The following is a 19,526-nucleotide window of genomic DNA, read 5'->3' as shown; positions in this document are numbered from 1 at the left end:
AACCTTGATTAATACAATATGAAAATTGCATTCTGCAGCACACCTATAAAAGTATGTAGCAGTAGCTAGTGAATGCTGGTTTGCAATAAATAAAGCATGGGTGATTTTTTGTTGTTTTTTGTTTGGTTGCTCAAAGTTGATATCTCCTGGTACATAAAGAGAGAAAAAAAGTTTATGTAGGCTATATTTTTGAAAGAAATATGAAATTACCTGTCTCTGCTGAACTTTAGTTCCAAACTACAGTGGTACCTCTGCCTAAGAACGCCTCTACTTAAGAGTAGATAAGAACCGGGTGTTCAAGATTTTTTTGCCTCTTCTTAAGAACCATTTTCTATTTAAGAAAAGAACCCGAGCCCGGAAGAAATTCTCAGGAAATTTGAAAGTGTCACGAAGGCCTAGCCAATTTCCTGCCATTCCCCCTTTAATCCCGACCATCTTGGGCTTTTCTGGACTGCCAGAGGAGCCTTTTGGTGGTGCCTAAGGAGGTTTTGGCAGGCCAGAGCGAACGGAGCGTTTTCCTTTCCTTGGAGAGGGAATAACCACTTCATTGTGGTGACTCCCTCGTGCTGCCTCCCATACACCTGGCACGAGGTTGCCTCCTGGAATGTCTGGGCGCAGAAAGGCAAAAGGGGGCGCTTTTCCCTGGCCGGATCAACTTGGCTTCAACCAAACCGAGGAGTCACCACAATGAAGGAAAGGCGCCAGCTACAAAGCAAGCGAGTGAGAGGAGAGGGAAGCCTTCAGCATGGGAAGGAAGAGGAAGCAGGTAGCAGCAGCAGCAGCCATCACCTTTCAGTCAAAGGAGTGGGAGGTTCTCCCCTCTCACCTGCCTGGCACAGTGTATGGGAAGCAGCCTCGCACCAGGTGTATGGGATGCGCGTGCTCCTTCCCGCCGCCTCAGAGTCCCTCTTTTTTTTAAGCCTTAAAGTTTTGTATTCTTCCTTCTTCCTTCGGCAGTGACTGTCCTCATCCTCTTCTTCCTCCTCCTCCTCCCACCCAAATTCTGAGCTTTTATTTCTTTCCTAATGAATTTGCATATATTATTTTCTTTTACATTGATTCCTATGGGAAAAATTGCTTCTACTTACAAACGTTTCTACTTAAGAACCTGGTTCACGGAATGAGTTAAGTTCTTAAGTAGAGGTACCACTGTATATTAAGTTCTTTCACCTTCGAAATAGATCTAGACTGGATGAAATAGGTCTGTAGAAAAATCAGACATAATTGATAACAAATGTTAATGCTATGATACTTCACAACTTATTCTGCTCTTATTTTGAATATAATTTAGAGCTATATATATAGTTTTACTTGGTTTCAGTTTCAGAATTAGCCCCATCCTCCTTCTACATAGTTGCAACACAATTGTATGATTTTTAAACTGTTTGGGTGAAACATACAAAATGCTGATATGCTGTGTTTATGCTTTAACATTTATATAGGACAAATGTTTCCAGTATTGGCCTGATCAAGGATGCTGGACTTATGGAAACATCCGAGTTTGTGTGGAGGACTGTATAGTTCTCGTAGATTACACCATTCGAAAGTTTTGTATTCATCCGGTATTTCATTTTCTCTTATTATTTCTTTAAAATATGATTAACTGTTTTTCACACCCTTATTAGAATAAGGAATATTTGGAATTACATTATATGTTTTGGTTCAAGGATTAAAAACTCAAGTTATTTAACTTTCAGTTAAATTTTCTTTGTTATTATTTTATAACTCATACTAAGATTTTTATTTGAAAGTCTATGCATACTTCGAGCCTAATGTTCTACTAGCACCTTTTGGGGAGTCCCTTCTGGGAATTCATGCTTTCCAAACAAATGTAATTGATCATAGATAGCTGTACTGAGTTAATGCTTTCTATAAAATTCAAATTAAGTTGCCATCATAAGGAATCCCATAGAAATGACAATACAGTGGAATCTTAGTTAACGAACGCCTTGGATAGTGAACATTTTGGATAACAACCAAAAATTTTGTTAAAACTTTGCACCAGATACTGAACAAAAATTTGGATACTGAACAGAAATTTTTGGTTGTTATTCAAAATGTTATACCCATTGTCCCTCACTCCCACTCTCCTTACCTCTTTACCCCTTTCCCCTGCCCCCATTGTCCCTTACCTCCCCCACCTCTCCTTACCTCTTTACCTCTTGCCTCTCTGCCATCGCCTCCTTGCCAGGAGAGCAGCAAAGCATCGCTTTAGCTATGATGAGACAGGCACTGAGTTTACTGGTCCAGGCAGCAGCTTCTCTTTGAGGACAGTGGCGGTGGCTCCGGTGGCTTCTTTTTGAGTGGCGGCGGTGGTGATGATGGGGGCCTGGGCATGGATGTGATGTTCCTGGCACTGCTGCTCCTTGAAAAGAAGCTGCCGGAGCTGCCTCAGCAGTTGCCGCCGCCATCACACCAGCTGGTCCCGGTGGTAGCAGCAGCAACTGCTAAGGCGGCTCTGGCAGCTTCCTTTCAAGGAGCAGCAACGCCAGTAACATCATGTCCATGCCCAGGCCCCTAGGCCCCTGCCGCTGCCACTGTCCTTGAAAAGAAGCCGCTGCTGCAGCTGCTGCTATCCTCAAAGAGAAGCCCCCCTGGGACTAGCAAACTCAGCGCCTGCCTGCCGAGGAGGAGATGAAGACAGAGAGACAAGTGATAAAGAGGTAAGGAGAGGGGGGAGTAATGGACAATGGGTGTGGGGGGGGAGAAAAATCCTTTATCGTGGGTGGTCCTAGAATGGAACACCCGCAATAAACGAGGGATCAATTTTCTCCATAAGAAATAAAGTCTGGGAACCAATTAAATCCATTTCCTTTATTTCTTATGGGAAAAATTGTTTTGGACACCGAACATTTCGGCTAACGACCAACATTCCAGAACAGATTGTGGTTGTTAGCCGAGGTTCCACTGTATAAATTATGCCTCCTTCAATAATAATGTTTTTAGAATATTATAAACAATAAAATGAGAGGAGTAGACTAAGATGCAATAGATGTTCAAAAACTATGGGCATATACTTTTACTTGCTCTGGAATGGTGGGAAGATTTTTGAATGGCTTTAATGAAACAAATTTGTAGAAATTTTATTGAATGTGATATACACCAGAGAGCTCTTGGTAGTACGGTGGTTAAAGTGTAGCATTGCAAGAAAATTCTGTCCATAGCTTGGAATTGAATCCTGAGAGGGCTCAAGATTGACTCAACCTTCCATCCTTCTATGATAAATAAAGACCCAGATTGTTGGGGACTATATACAAACAATGCTTACATTGTAAACTGCCCAGAGAGTGCTGCAAGTGCTATGGGACAATATTTAATCCTAAATGTTACTGCTATGTTGCTGTACTGCATTTACAGCTTTCATATGGTTTCCTGTTGATATCTGGTTTGCTGCTGTGGGGACTTAGTTATATTAGCTTGGCTACTGTTCCGATTCAGCATCATGATTGTTCTGAGAGTATATTAAAATATCAGGTGATTTAAAAAAAAAGAAGCTCTGGGTATAATACTGGTGCCTAACTAATTGAACCCGGAGAATATTCCAGGTTGGAATGTCATGGGGAAATATACATCGATTTATTGCACACCCTTCATCTACAAATGTTTTTGGTGCATGATTGATTTTATATCTGCTTTAATGTGGATTGTGAAGAGGAAGGAAAAAGTCAATAACTAAACTATTGGTTGACTTCATTCTAAAAAGTAATTGTGTCTGGACCTTCAGCAGGTTTCTGATGGCTGTAAAGCTCCGAGACTTGTCACTCAGCTTCATTTCACCAGCTGGCCTGATTTTGGAGTGCCTTTTACCCCTATTGGAATGCTTAAATTCCTAAAGAAAGTCAAATCATTGAATCCTGCACATGCTGGACCAATTGTGGTTCACTGTAGGTACGTATCTATGTGGAACTGGAGATGTTTATACTTATCAGTGTCAGGGTGTGGGATTAATAGCAATAAGGATGTTTCGTGGAACAAATGTTGGAAGGCATTTAAAAGAGAAACAGAAACTACCCTACTTTTCAATTCACAGAAATCTAAGAGATGCAGTTGAACACAACTTCAAGACAGTGAAAATACATATATAAAAATACATGAAAAATAATACATAGAAATTAGAGATTCCTGTAGACTAATTTTAGTAACTTATTCCACACTCTTCTTCATAGTAATGTATAGAAAGAACATTCCAGGGAAGCTGATTTTCAAAATTCAGAATTAAAAACTTATCATTAATAAACTTTCAATTAAAAAAAATGAGCTGTGGCAGATTTAGAGGGAAAGAGGAAGTTGCGGTGATGTCATAAGCAAAAACAAGTAACTCATGTAATATATACAAAAAATGTCTCTGCCTAGCACAGGATACCATGCCTTTTTCTTTTCAAGGAAGTCTGAAGATTATTACCAAGGCAATTTAAACAGCAATCTCTGATAATTGTGCTCCCTCTTGTGGTTGTTCAGGAGGTTAAACAGGACTGTCTGTAATGAGATTTTGATCAGCTTACAAAAATCTAGTAAATTAAGTAAATAAGTAAGCAAGTAAACTGCCAGCACATAAAATCCAATAATCGAACAAACAAGCAAACAAACAGACAGATTACTTACATATTAACAGGCTGGATTAAAACAACTGAAACAATCATACAAATATAACATTGGTTTTACAAATGCATCAATGAACACTGACCCCTAAATTGTGTACTTCCTCAACACCTTCATATGAAACCTTTCCAAAATGGGTCCAGAAATTGGTCCAGCTATTGTCAATATAATAAAAGCAAAGAAATAATGTTTGCCACCCTCATTAACTCAAATATGGATTTAACTTATGTTTAGTTGGATTTACATTTTGTCTTTGCCCGGTGATACTTCTGGCATGATTTCATGTCTGTTTGTTAGATGTCTGAACTTAGAGTTAAGAGACTTTAAATCTATATGATTATACTTTTTTATTTTGAGTTTTGCCTCCCAGTGAACTAGATGTTCATGCTTCTAGGACTATTGCTGGTATTCTTGCTATTAATTTAAGAGGTAGGTGCTGTGGATATAAAGAAAAATCAGTAATATTGGAAGTAAGATATATTGTTTCGGTATGTAGTAAGATGAATTATTCCACTGTAGTTTGCTTAGTTGCAACTGTGTTTTTCCCCAAGTGCTGGTGTGGGTCGTACAGGCACATTCATAGTAATAGATGCCATGATTGACATGATGCATGCTGAACAAAAAGTTGATGTTTTCGAGTTTGTGGCAAGAATTCGTAGCCAGCGTCCACAGATGGTTCAGACAGATGTAAGTAATTCATACATACATACATACGTACATAAATACATATATACATATTATGTCCATTAACTATAGGAATCCTTCTTCCATATGAATCTAGTGCATGTTCATCCGTAAAAGTTATTTTTTATTGATGCACATTTTCTTCTCACTGTTAAAGTCTTTCTTTGGAAATGACAGAGAAACAAAAAGAATTTGCATAGCAACTTAATTTGATATTGTATTCTGTCTCAAATACTTTAGGCATTCTTGTTTCCTAAATCAGTTGTATTTTTCGACAGTGAGATTGTCACATATCTCATTTTCTCACTGCTGACATGATGACATCCTGGTGTTTAGAAGATTCACCATCTATTTAAATGATGTTAAAGCATCAGCTAACTGATCATAGCAAATAGGAAGATTAGGTTTTTTTAAAAAAAAATAAAAAGTCAGAGGACAGCACTTTTTCTCACTGAAAATATTTGCCACAAAAGAATTGATACAATCCTCTGCATATGCTATTTCTATCTAAGATAATCAAATGGTAGATGGGAGGAATTATATTCATTTCCTTGTTAGATTTTTGCAGCTTTTACCATATCACCTGACCTCTTTTTTATTTATTTTTGTTATGAGAACATACATGCTATTTGCAATATGTACTATAGGTACCAGTACCACTCTCCGTCTTTAACTCTCAGGTGTAGAATTTAAGGCTTCAGGCTACTAAGCTATCTCTTAAAGTTTTGAGTTTAACTTCTTTTCTAACTTTAACAGAAAATTCAGCTCCTCAAACAGAGGCTTGGACAGTGTATTTCACCAATGCACATAAGGTTGCATTGGTTGTCAATAGGTTCCTGGCACAATTCAAAGTGTGAATTGTCATCTTAAAAACCTGTTGCAGCATAATACTGGTCTATATCAGGCAATATATAATGGAAATGGAAATACACTGTTCAAAAAAATAAAGGGAACACTCAAATAACACATCGTAGATCTGAATGAATGAAATATTCTCATTGAATACTTTGTTCTATACAAAGTTGAATGTGTTATTTGAATTACAAATAACCCCTATTCTGGATACATTTTGAAAATTAGCAAAAGCAGTGCTGTTTAGCTGAATGTCACCACTAATGAATCAGAATTATATGTTGATTTTTACTGCCAAAATATGATTGTAATGTCCTCTTCTCAGCCTTATTTATTCATTTATTATTTCAAAATTCAGAATATATTTGGACTGGAGAAGAGTCTTCAACTTACAACAGTTCATTTAGCGATTGTTTGAAATTACAAGGACACTGAAAAAAAATTGACTTATGATCATTTTTCACACTTGGCAGTATCTCCATGGTCATGTGAACAAAATTCGGATGCTTATATTTATCACAGTTGCACTGTCCTGGGGTCATGTGATCACCTTCTGTGATCTACTGACAAGCAAAATCAGTGGCGAAGCCAGATTCATTTAACTATTGTGTTACTAAATTAACAACTGCAATGATTTATTTCAACAACTGTGGCAAAAAAAGATCGTAAAATGGGAGAAAACTCACTTAACAAATACTTCACTTTAGTAACATAAATTTTGGACTTAAATGTAATCATATGTTGAGGACTACCTGTACACATTGTAAAAACAAGTGAAATCTTTAATTTTAAAACAAAATTGCTGAATTTTATTGAAATGCTTCAAAGGTTGTGATTTAGAGTGCTCTGTTTCTTTACAGATGCAGTATTCCTTCATATATCAAGCCTTACTTGAATACTACCTCTATGGTGACACAGAACTGGATGTATCCTCCTTAGAAAAACACCTCCAGCCATCAAATAGCACCACACCAAATCTTGTTAAGTTAGGTTTGGAAGAAGAGTTTAAAGTAAGCCTTTAAAAATGTTATAAAATATGACAATAAAGTACACTTTTTAAAGTATCGTGTTATTTATACCTAAAATATCAAAAGTTATGTAAAATTTTAAAATTAAAGTTTTTTTTATTTCTAGGCTTTTAATTGTTTTTTTTTTAAATGAAATTAAGTACAAAAAGCCATAGTGGTGCAGTGGTTAGAGTGCAGTACTGCAGGCTACTTCAGCTGACTGCTAGCTGCAGTTCAGCAGTTTAAATCTTACCAGGCTCAAAGTTGACTCATCATTTTGAGGTGGGTAAAACGAGGACCCAGATTGTTGGGGGCCATACGCTGACTCTGTAAACCACTTAGAGGGCTGTAAAAGCACTGTGAAGCAGTAAATAAGTGCTATTACTATTGCTACTACGAAAATGAATGCAGCATCATAAAGAAAGTATGAAAACACAAACCTCACTCAGGCAAATATTTGAAAAAGAAAAAAATTGATTGGGAGTACATAAGTACCTTATTATGTTAAGTATGAAAAAATAGTCGTGTTCAAAAATTCCTGTCCAAAAATAAACTTGTATTGATGAAGGAAATATTATTCTCATAATGTAACTAACAAACAGTATATCAATAAAAAATATTTTTGATTCTATTTCATTAAAAAAAGAAAACAATTTTTCTTTCTATCCTCACCCCCCAAATTACCTTAACCAGTATTGTGTAACAAATTGGTCCTTAACTTAAGCTTAAGTTCCTTTACAGCTTATAGACCAATCAACACTAAGTAAACATTATATGTTGATGTTATGTTTTAAAATGTCCTTATATAAAAGTTTATAATGAAGTTTCTGTGCAAATTAAATTATTTGATATGTTGGTTTATCAAGCAGAATTTTTCTGAAGAAAATATGATTAAGACATTTTGGTTGAATCTGTTATTGTTCTTCTCACATTGAGTTTTCATATTTTCATTTGTAGTCATTATCTAATTTTTACTTTTGTTTTAGAAATTAACAAATGTTCGAATAATGAAGGAAAACATGAGAACTGGTAACCTGCCAGCAAATATGAAGAAAGCCAGAGTTATCCAAATAATCCCTTGTAAGAAATTAAATTGCACTTTCAAACAAATTGTACAGTTTAATTGACAAAAAATTACCGTACCTAAGAGAATATTGTAATGTTTTACAAGCAACAGCAGGTGGCATTGCAGACTGAAATGTAACTAAATTTTATAATGTTATTATTGATTATAAAATATTATAATGTTATTATTGATTATAAAATATTTATTTATTAATTTTACAAAATCTCCTCTTTATTTATCCCCTAGATGACTTTAACAGAGTGATTCTGTCAATGAAACGAGGTCAGGAGTACACAGATTATATCAATGCGTCCTTTATAGACGTAAGTACTTTTCTGTACCAAAAATGTGCATACCTTAAGAGATGTTAACATACTTTCCAGAATATTTGTTTAAAATTCATCTAGAAAAGAACATGCCCTCTACCGGCAGATTTGGGGCCACTAAATTTTAATATCTTGCCCCAGCCAATGAATGAATGTACGATATATGAATGTGTTTGTTTAACTTTTAACTATGGGGATTTTTAGATTGTAATTTTACTTAGATTTCAAAAAAAGTTTATATTACCTTTGTTTTAAGCCACCCTGAATCTCAGAAGGGCAGCATATAAATTGAATGGATGGATGGATGGATGAATAGACGACCTTCAGCATAATCATATGTTAACCTGTTAATTTAAGAAAAAGGAATCAGAGCCTCATAATAACTATAAAAAAGACCTTGTATTTAAAATATCAACATAAAGAAGCAAACATCTTTGCTTTTTTGTTACAACCAAGTTTAATTTACTTTTTACTGTGGCAGGATTTGTTTTATTTAATTGAGAATGGAAATAGATAACTTTCTTCGCTGCCGTCAAATGTTTCTCTGTCTATTTTGGTGAAGAATGTGGTTTTTTTCTTGGTGTTTCAACAATGGATGAATGTCCATTACACAGTATTAAATTCATATGGCGCATTATGCCAAAGTTGCATATTTTAAGCTTCATAAAAGTGTATGATGCTCAGAATTGGTCTGAAGCCACAGATATCTCCATAATTTAATTGTATTGTTAATAGGATAAATGAGAAAAAATATTAAACAAATACTGAGAAATGATCATATTAACTTTATTTAATCAATTTGACGTTTTAAATACATGTAAATATACACGAGAGAAATCATTTACCAACCTAGTCCCATCTATTCTATGGTTCTGATCTCCTTTTCAAAGATAATCTGTAGAAGAAAAGCCACACACATTAGCAGTAAACATAATATCATCTTTTTTTATTTTGACTTTTATGAAACCAAGCATTATGTTTTGTAAACTGTGGTTTCCAACCATATTGTCTAATTTTGGCCATTGAGGCTAACTCAACCGACTATTGTTAGAAGTCACATATTTTTGGGTTTTTTTGTTAGTGATGTAGTCAACAAAATGCATTCCTCTCACATCTGCCTTTCAGATGAAAAAGAGTTCATTATTTATTAATTTTTTAAAAACCTTGCTTTCTCTGATGCCACCCTCCAGCAGGTCTTCTTTTCAGTCATTGCAACTGGCACGATACAAAGTCCTCAGTGAAGACTTGGGCTAAATTTGCTTAACTAATTTCTTTGATTTGTGGATCAGAGTGAATGGGAGTGGGACTGTAAGGACCTTTAGAACTTTAAAGAAAACATCTATTCTTTCATATCTATTTAATATAAAATTCCTTTCAAACAGGAGAATCTAGATAACAATTGTCAAAGGGTGAAATATTTCTTTATGTCCAGGGCTATCGCCAAAAGGATTACTTCATTGCAACTCAAGGACCTCTTCCTCATACTGTAGAAGACTTCTGGCGAATGGTGTGGGAGTGGAAATGCCACACCATTGTTATGCTTACAGAAGTTCTGGAAAGGGAGCAAGTATGAACATTTTGTACAATATCTTGTAAATATTTTGTTATTAATATTTAAAAAAAACATGAATATGGAAGACTCATTATACATCATTAACACTGATCTGTAAAATGTAGTGCATGAATTTGTCTCTTAGCTAATGTTTTGCAGTCCCGAGGCTGTGGAACTACAATTGATGCTTTTGCTATTGACCAGGATTTTAACTGTTCAATAAATCATGAAATCTTCTGTGAAGAAGTAAAACTGAATACTCTTAAATTGTTGCTGAGGCAAACACTTGTCTATAGCAATAGCAATAGCACTTAGGCTTATATATCACTTCACAGTGCTTTATAGCCCTCTCTACGCAGTTTACAGAGTCAGCATATTATCCCCAACAACCTGGGTCTTCATTTTACCAACCTCGGAAGTATGGAAGGCTGAGTCAACCTTGCTCTGGTGAGACTCAAACTGCCAATAGCTGGCAGTCAGCAGAATTAGCCTGCAATGCTGCATTCTAACCACTGCGCTATCATGGCTCTATCATAGACAGACATATGGTTTGCAAAAGCTTGAACTACTTTACAATCACATTTTTAGAAAATGTAGAAAACTAAATTATCATGACTTGTGCCAAAGGTCCCAAAAAGGTCATCATAATTCATAGGAAGATACAATCAAATGACAAGAAATTCAGTTGGAATTAAGTGTGGTGCTTTGCTCAGATGTTAATGATGTTTAACACTTGCAATTTCCTTAAAGTAAGAATTCTGTATATTTGGTGTTTTCCTAATTGGGATATCAGAATCAGTTTGGCGTAATTCTTTTCATTATTTGGATCATATAGTACATATTGTTTTGGTACAATACAAGTGGATGGGGAAGATTGGAATTAATTTGTAAATCACCATTCCCAGAAATAATTGACATAGTTTACATAGTAACAAGAAATCTAAAAGCATCTTTTTTTTTTGTTTCTAAATTTTACAGGAAAAATGTTTTCAGTATTGGCCATCAGAAGGTTCTGTTTCTTATGGCGAGATTACCATTGATATTAAGAATGACCTGCTTGTGGATACTATAAGCATAAGGGACTTTTTGATTACACACAACCAGGTATTCTTCATAATGTCCCTACTTCTTAATCTTTGGGTTTGCTTATTGTTGTTTTAAATACCTTTTACTTCATATTTAGCAGACTAGTCAATAGTTATGAATACCTTTTTAAACAAATGTTTTCTATCAGCAATAAGCAAAGAAGCAAATATCAGAACAGGGAAATTTTCACTGCCGTGAAATTTAATCCCAACCTTCTATAATTGGCTAACAGTGGAAGTTTCGCATGTTGACTTGGATACATTTTGCAGAGAAGAAAGAAGATATATTTTACAGAACTCTGAAATTAAATAATCTCTCATACACGTGCACACACCACAGATATACAACTGTCTCTGTGTGTGCATTATACATGCACACTTGTATGTATATATGTACAGTATATACTATAAATATACAAACATACATATGTATATGTTTGTATGCATGGTGTGGCAGCACCAAGATGCTTTAAATTCTAAGCCTTTTCAAATCAATAGATTTGAATTATTGTTTCCTTGGCCTGAAGTGTGCAAGATACTTTATTTCTTTCATTTGATTTCATTCAATCCTTAAATAAATGAAGAACTTCTCTTCATCAATTTAGTGTTAATATTACAGGAGGATGTTATAAGTGAAAACTCAGGTACGTACATACATACATACATGTATGTGTGTGTGCACGCCACGTTTTTGCTGAATTTGAAAATTAAGGGAGACTAGGATAGATCTATTTCGGCATTGTTCTGGCTTCATCAGCTAGCCATACTGGGATTTGAAATATATGTATTGTATGTGTGCATATACCATATACATATAGTACAGTGGTACCTCTACTTACGAACTTAATTCATTCCATGACCAGGTTCTTAAGTAGAAAAGTTTGTAAGTAGAAGCAATTTTTCCCATATGAATCAATGTAAAAGCAAATAATGTGTGCAAACCCATTAGGAAAAAAATAAAAGTTCGGAATTTCGGTGGGAGGAGTAGGAGGAAGAAGAGGAGGATGACAGTCACTGCCAAAGGAAGAAGGTGAGGTGAGCGGAATTAAAAAAATCCAAAACTTTAAGGCTTAAAAAAAAAAGAGGGACTCTGAGGTGGCGAGGAGGAGCACGCGCCTCCCATACACCCGGCATGAGGCTGCTTCCCATACACTGTACCAGAGAGACAAACCCAGGCGGGCAAGAGGGGGGAACCTTCCGCTCCTTTCACTGAAAGGCAGTTGCTGGTGCTGCTGCTACCTGCTTCCTCTTTCTTTCCATGCTGAAGGGCTCCCCTCTCCTCTCGCTCGCTCGCTTTGTACCCAACGCCTTTCCTTCACTGGTGACTCTTCGGTTTGTCTGAAGCCGAGTTGATCCGGCCGGGGCAAAGCGCCCCCTTTTGCCCAGACACTCTGGGAGGCAACCTCATGCCGGGTGTATGGGAGGCAGCGTGACGGAGTCACCACAGCAAAGTGGTTTATTCCCTCTCCAAGCACCCAGAGAAAGGAAAATGCTTTGTTTGCTCTGGGCTGCCCAGAGCAAAGGGAGCATCTCTTTTCTCTGGGGGCTGGCAGAGATTTATTCCCTCTCCAAGTGCCCAGAAAAAGACAAATGCTTTGTTCACTCTGGACTGCCAAAGCCTCCTTAAGCGCCACCGAAAGGCTCCTCTGGCAGCCTAGAAAAGCCCAAGATGGCCGGGATTAAAGGGGGAATGGCAGAAAACTAGCTGGGCCTTCGTGCTGCCCTCAAATTTCCTGGGAAATTTTTCCAGGCTTGGGTTCTTAAGTAGAAAATGGTTCTTAAGAAGAGGCAAAAATGAACACCCGGTTCTTATCTAGAAAAGTTCTTAAATAGAGGTATTCTTAGGTAGAGGTACCACTGTATTTTTAATCTATTTTCTAATATTACATTGAGTAGTTAAAATAAAAAAATTGATATAAATTGCATAATTTTGACACTACTTATTAAAATCTTGCAATATGTATTAGACTCTGCAAGCTCTTATGAACCTATTTTAAAGTAAGTCTTGCTATGTCTAATGGAATTACACCCAGAAAAGCGGACAAAACTATGTCTTTCCATTACAAATTTATACTAAACTTGTGGCTTTCTCATTTCTGAATAACCAGGAGAAGCAAGGCAGAGTTATTCGACAGTTTCATTTTCATGGATGGCCTGAGATAGGCATTCCGACTGAAGGGAAAGGTATGATTGACCTCATCGGAGCTGTTCAGAAACAGCAACAGCAGACAGGAAACCATCCCATTACAGTACACTGCAGGTAAACATATTCTTACTTTTTCAAAATCTCCTCATATTCTTTTGCAGCTTGTGTTGTACATACTCCTGGTCAGTTGGAGGATGATGAAGAACTTGAGGACTCTGATATAGAATTAGTGGTGGGCCCGGGGTTACAGGTAGTAGAACAGGTGGGAGGCCAGCCACAGGATGTTGCTATGAGTCCAGAATCTAGCGAGGAAAAATCAGACGTTCGCTGAGTCGATCCTAAATTCGGAAGTGTCCAAAAACGTAAGGAACAAGTGTTTGGAAGAAGATATTAAGGGGGGGAATGGGTTAAATACTGGAGTGATGTATTTGGTACATCAGGGGGTCAGTGGGGAAGCAGGCTGGAGTTTCAATGTTGTAGAACAAAAATGGAAGGTGTTCCCGTTCAACTCCCAAGCAAGCAAACTCATTCTGTGTTATTTTCTAGTCATTTTTGCTGTTTTTGAATCATGCTGTGAGTACATAAATCTTGGTGAACGGAGGAGGCTTGGAGGAATGCAAAAGGAATGTTATTAGGAGAGAAAGCGGGAGAACAAGAAATGTGCTAGTATGAAGTGTATTTTGAATACGGAAGGAAGAGAATAAAGATGGAGTTTCTTTGTTTATGAAATACTGCATTTAGTAAAAGTTATTTGTAATAGCTAAAATTCTACCAGAAACCAGAACAGCTTGAAATTTGAAAACTAGTAAGGACTTTCACTCTGAAGTAGATCAGTAGGTACCGGAAAAAAACATTCAACAACGGGAAAGCTTTCTTCCAGCATACTAATATTTACAGCTGCAGGATAGGGAAGCAGGTGTTGGCCAATGATGAGGATGATTATAATGGAAAATATATATACAAACTGATGATGCTTCATATAATCTGCTCCCCAGCCATAAAAGACTATGAGATGAAAATAACCACCAGTGAATTTGTCCTAAAAACTGATAAGAGAGGCAGTGGATTTAACACAATGTAATGCAAATTCTGATCTCAAGTCTAGTTCCTACTTTGAGAACAACTTATAATTTGCATTATTTCCCCCCCCCCAGACATGGTCAATATTAAAACAGAATAATCTGGAAGTTATTAGAGCATGTTTAGCTGACCCCACAAGCTTCTATTGCTGATCAGAAATGAAAGAAGTAAATTGTAGGAAAAAAGGTATCATGGTATATATCAGTGATGGCGAACCTTTTTTTCCTTGGGTGTCGAAAGAGCGTGCGCAAATGCTATCGTGCATGCGCAAATGCCCACACCCATAATTCAATGCCTGGGGAGGGCGAAAACAGCTTCCCTGCCTGCCGGAGGCCCTCTGGAGGCCAGAAACAACCTGTTTCCCAACTTCTGGTGGGCTCAGTAGGTTTGTGTTTCACACTCCCCAGGCTCCCCTTTGTAAAAACACCATCCGCCATCCCCTGGAGGCTCTCTGGAAGCCAAAAATACCCTCTCAGAGCCTCTGTGTGAGCCAAAAATCAGCTGGCTGGCACACATATGCACGTTGGAGCTGAGCTAGGACAATGGCTCGTGTGTCAGCAGATATGGCTCTGCGTGCCACTTGTGGTACCCGTCCCATAGGTTCGCCATCACTGGTATATATCATGCTATCACAGCATAAAATGCACATGGTGTGGTGGTGTAGCCAGGACTGACATTCAAAATTTTCCCCCTCCTGGTTCTGTGGGTGTGTCTTGGTGGGGGTAGCTTGACCACCCCTGTAGAACCAACAGAAAAGTTCAACCGAGTCTTCTAGCATTCATCCTAGCTGCTTCTCGCCTCCTTTTTATGTTTGCTCTGAGTGTATGAGCCCGAGAAGGAGTGAGTGGAAGGGGCAGGGGCAGTTTGTGGTACGATTTACTGATTCTTTGAACAGCACATAATCGCTGCCACTTGTTCTATAGAACCTATCCGAACCTGCTGAATTTCACCCCTGCGTGTAGCACTTCACAATTCTATAGTTGTCTTAAGACATGATTCCATAAGGGATTCTGTAGGGCAGTGATTGCGAACCTATGACACGCCGGCACACAAACTGTTGCCCTAACTTAGCCCCAGTGCACATATGCACGCCGGCCAGCAGATTTTTGGCTTGCGCAGAGGCTCTGGGTGGGCATTTTCAACCTCCAGAGGATCTCCAGGGAAGGGCAGAGAAAGCCATTTTAGCCCTCCTCAGTTTCCAGGAAAATCTGTGGAACCTGGAGAGGATGAAAAATGGGCCTACTGGGCCCACATGAAGTCGGGAAATGGGGGAATGGGTAGATCGTGCACACATGCATGGGGGCAGGGCAGCATGGGTAGATCACACATGCATGTGCAGGAGGGCATTGAATTATGGGTGTGGGCACTCGCATGTGCGCAATAGTATGGATGTGCGTGCTTTTGGCATCCAAGGAAAAAAAGATATGCCATCACTGCTGTAGGGCATGCCCTAGCACCTGGAGCACCTGGAACTCCAGATGAATTTTTAAAAATGATGTTAACAAATCTTTAATGTCCCTTTGCTTCTGGTGGATAAATTTTTCGGATTCCTGAAGATGTGTTTCATTTAATCTTGTTCACTATAATTATAATTCACACTTTGCTTTAGGCTCATAAATTATCAATATTGAAACAGAGAATGGAAAATATTTTTATTGTTAACAAAGTACTGTAATGTAACATAATCTTGAAAGCTTGCCAAAGCAATTTTCCAGATCAGTTATAGCTAATATAAATACGGTGAAGCTATTCTGAGCCTCTTTCTCATACAAAGTTGAAAAACACTCTCAATCAATACTGAAATAACTATCAATTTTCCCTTTTTTCAAGTGAAATTTCCTCTGTATCTTGGTGGATGGATAAATGTATTCCAGAGGAAACTTTGTTTATAATATAAGTATTCATTCCCTGTTCAAAAACTTTTAAAATTCAATTTTTTTAAAAGCTTATTTTTACAGTAACAAGAATAAAGTTCTATAACATCTATATTTTGTATGACTTAAACATGATAGATCAACTTATTTATCTTTTTCTTGTAGTGCTGGAGCTGGAAGAACAGGTACATTCATAGCACTCAGCAATATTTTGGAGCGAGTCAAAGCTGAGGGGCTCTTAGATGTATTTCAAGCTGTGAAGAGTTTACGGCTGCAAAGACCTCATATGGTGCAAACACTGGTATGTTGTTTCATCACAATTGATAATAAGGCACTTATATTTTGAGAGTAAAACAGAGATTCATACAATATGTTTGCTCAAGCATATTGACTGTGGGTGTCAGCAGTTGATGGCAGCCATGACTGCAGAGATTGCTAAGCAATTCTGTTACACATTAGTACCATATCATTTATTTACAGAAATTCACAATTGCTTAGTTAGGATACAATTTTGGATCCCCTTAAGTTGCTGGCATGCTCTAAAAGAGCTGGAAACCAGTTATGAATAAGAGCATAGGAAAAAAGATTAAAGCAAAAGATTAAAACATTTAATAAGTTTTTATCCTGGCCAGCAGCAAAAATTAGAACTGGTCTTTTGTTTATTCTAGGAAAACTTGTTCTAAAGTGAATTTACATTAATAGGCTCAAATGTAGGTCAATAAACTGAAAATATATTCATATTATTGAAAACAAAAAAGTACCAGAATTCATTTCTCATTCAAATAGTTCTTCAAAGGAAATAATGATTTTGTTCATTTTACACATAGTAGTCTTAGTCTGCTATGTGTGTCACTTTATAGATAATTATGTTGAAACATATAACAAAAAGAGAAAAACATTTTATCTATGATAGTTTATTATGATTTTAAAGTTTTGAAGGTAAATACTGTACTTCAAATGTAACAATGTCTCTTTTTGCACCTGCAGGAACAGTATGAATTCTGCTACAAAGTGGTACAAGATTTCATTGATATATTTTCTGATTATGCCAATTTCAAGTGAAATTTAATCATCTGTACAAAGATTTCTAAATCATGTTAATTTATTTCATTTTTTAAAAAAAAATCTAAAAGTACATATGATTATATATGTTTTGCTTTGAATGTCTCTTCGGGTGTATGGATAACTCAAATAATCTTCAACCCTGATCCAAAGGAGTATGCATAGACTCTTTTCATACAATAAAATAAACTTCTAGTCAGCTGTTTGGTGGTAAAAGGAAAGAGCTGATTTATGGGATTTGTATAGTTTTGAAAGGACTTGTTAACATATTCACCCCAGCTATTGATAAAGAAGGAAAGTTGTATACACAGAATATAGTCGCATGTTGGACTACTCATTCAGCTGAAGAAATGTGTGCAAAAAACTGTGTCTGCATGTGTAACAATCCTATCTAGGTCATTGCTTTGTGTTTTTGTTGGTTTTAAGTTTAAATAACTGAAGCCCATGTACAATATAGCGCAGTATATACTGTTGTGAATACAGGCACAATTCAGCCTATGTTAGGCATATTTAAGTCTCACTGATTTCAGTGGGTTTAATAAGCATATGCTTAAATATTTCCCATTGAAATTAATGGGACTTTTGAGTCCAGCTAAACGTTTGTAAGCACTGATTCTGAAATTAAACTGATGTAGATCTGATCAATGGCTTGTATGACAGCCCACTGATCACTCTGAGCCTATGTAAGAGCAAAATATATTAATGGAATGTCAAATCTTTATTAAGTTTGGCTGAATCTTTCTCATATTTTGCCTAAATACATGAAAAATTGTGATACATCATCTCTAATCTTAAGTTTGAAATTATATATTTTTAATTTATTGTATATAGTCCCTAATATTTATATAAAAAAAGGAAAATAGTACATTTTTAGAGCTTAAAAATCATCTTGCTATCATTGAGCAATATTTCATTTAAAGCAAGCATCATTTAATGATTACACCACAAAGGAATTATACCATCCAGACTGAAAGGAATATGGGCTTTCTATGATAGACAGAAAAAAATTGAGTCTTCATTTCAGTAAGAATTTCATCTGTTTCCTGTTTTTTTATGTTGATGCTATTAACATTAACATATTTGATCCTAATGCAACACCACTATTATTAATGTGGAGAATTCACTGAGGTAGATAATATACAAAATGTACTAGAATATGAGAATATTCTAAATATTTATTTTAATTTTATCAATACCAATTAGGATCATTTGCCTTTTTGATACTGCTTTGATCTTTATAGTTAAGCACAACTAGAATAGAAAGGAACACAAATCTTCCATAAGCAACAACATAAGATATAATTTTAACTTTTTTAAAAATGTATATTTTTAAAAATAGGACTCTAGAAAATTCTGTTTTAATGCAATTTCTCAATTAATACCATAGTGTAAATATGGAGTTTCTTAAATTTAATTAAGTAGTATTAAAATATAAATTTAAGTTACCATTTTATTGCATTAAGAGAAAATATATTTAACATAAACCAGCTGATTAATATTTGATACTATTTTGTATCAATACATTTTGTTTTGCTGTCATAAATATCTATAAAGCCAGATATTACATTTATATAAAGAAAAATGTATCTCTTTAGTAAGCAATTAAATTAATTCATCATTTTCTAAGTTCTATTAAAAGTAGATAAATAAACAGCTATCATTTTAAGCCTAATTGAATGTCAAATATTCAATATTCAGTTAATAGCCCTTAATTATTTGAGTTCTTTTGTTACCCCAGGCACATAAATAAAATGATGATTCCTTCACTATATTCCCAAATATTGAGGTGCTCCTTATCTCCAGAGGGCACATATGATTCCAAAATGAGCAAATATCTTTTTTCTATTGTAATGTGGCCTACATAAATCTACAACTTAGAAGCACCATGTAGATACCAGAATAATAATAATAATTTAATTAATAATTTTTTAGATTTGTATGCCGCCCCTTTCCGAGGACTTGGAAATATGGAGAATACTATAGCAGTGATGGGTTGCTACTGGTGCGGTAGGCAACTGCGCACTGATAGCGGCCCTCAGATTGCGCAATTTGCATACGACCATTCAGATGTCAGTCCTTCAGGAGCCACCATCTTTTTTCTTAAATTTTTGACATTTTTTGCTTCCTCTGCATTTGCAGAAGTAAAATCTCACTAGGGGGTGCTCACATATACAAGATTTCAGTGATTGCTTT

The 19,526-nt window shown here is 36.2% G+C and overlaps 1 protein-coding gene across 4 annotated transcripts in view; it reads left to right on the top strand.

Annotated features, from left to right (window-relative positions):
• The window catches only part of PTPRE (protein tyrosine phosphatase receptor type E), a 139,556-nt gene extending 121,441 nt beyond the window's left edge, over positions 1 to 18,115 (top strand). For 3 of the 4 annotated variants that reach the window (XM_070752476.1, XM_070752475.1, XM_070752477.1), the window contains 11 exons: positions 1,443 to 1,562; positions 3,725 to 3,888; positions 5,151 to 5,286; positions 6,996 to 7,145; positions 8,129 to 8,222; positions 8,455 to 8,531; positions 9,967 to 10,101; positions 11,065 to 11,190; positions 13,280 to 13,431; positions 16,437 to 16,572; positions 17,259 to 18,115. In XM_070752476.1, the coding sequence (XP_070608577.1) occupies positions 1,443 to 1,562; positions 3,725 to 3,888; positions 5,151 to 5,286; positions 6,996 to 7,145; positions 8,129 to 8,222; positions 8,455 to 8,531; positions 9,967 to 10,101; positions 11,065 to 11,190; positions 13,280 to 13,431; positions 16,437 to 16,572; positions 17,259 to 17,333 (1,365 nt within the window). In that variant the 3' untranslated portion in view covers positions 17,334 to 18,115. The remainder of the gene's footprint in view (positions 1 to 1,442; positions 1,563 to 3,724; positions 3,889 to 5,150; positions 5,287 to 6,995; positions 7,146 to 8,128; positions 8,223 to 8,454; positions 8,532 to 9,966; positions 10,102 to 11,064; positions 11,191 to 13,279; positions 13,432 to 16,436; positions 16,573 to 17,258) is intronic. The other variant, XM_070752478.1, reaches the window with a different exon arrangement.
• The last annotated feature ends 1,411 nt before the right edge of the window (positions 18,116 to 19,526 follow it).

Source organism: Erythrolamprus reginae, chromosome 5 (genome assembly GCF_031021105.1).
Source record: "Erythrolamprus reginae isolate rEryReg1 chromosome 5, rEryReg1.hap1, whole genome shotgun sequence".
Classification (NCBI taxonomy): domain Eukaryota; kingdom Metazoa; phylum Chordata; class Lepidosauria; order Squamata; family Dipsadidae; genus Erythrolamprus; species Erythrolamprus reginae.
Note: the sequence above shows the minus strand (reverse complement) of the source record. Positions and strands in the feature narration are given on the sequence as shown.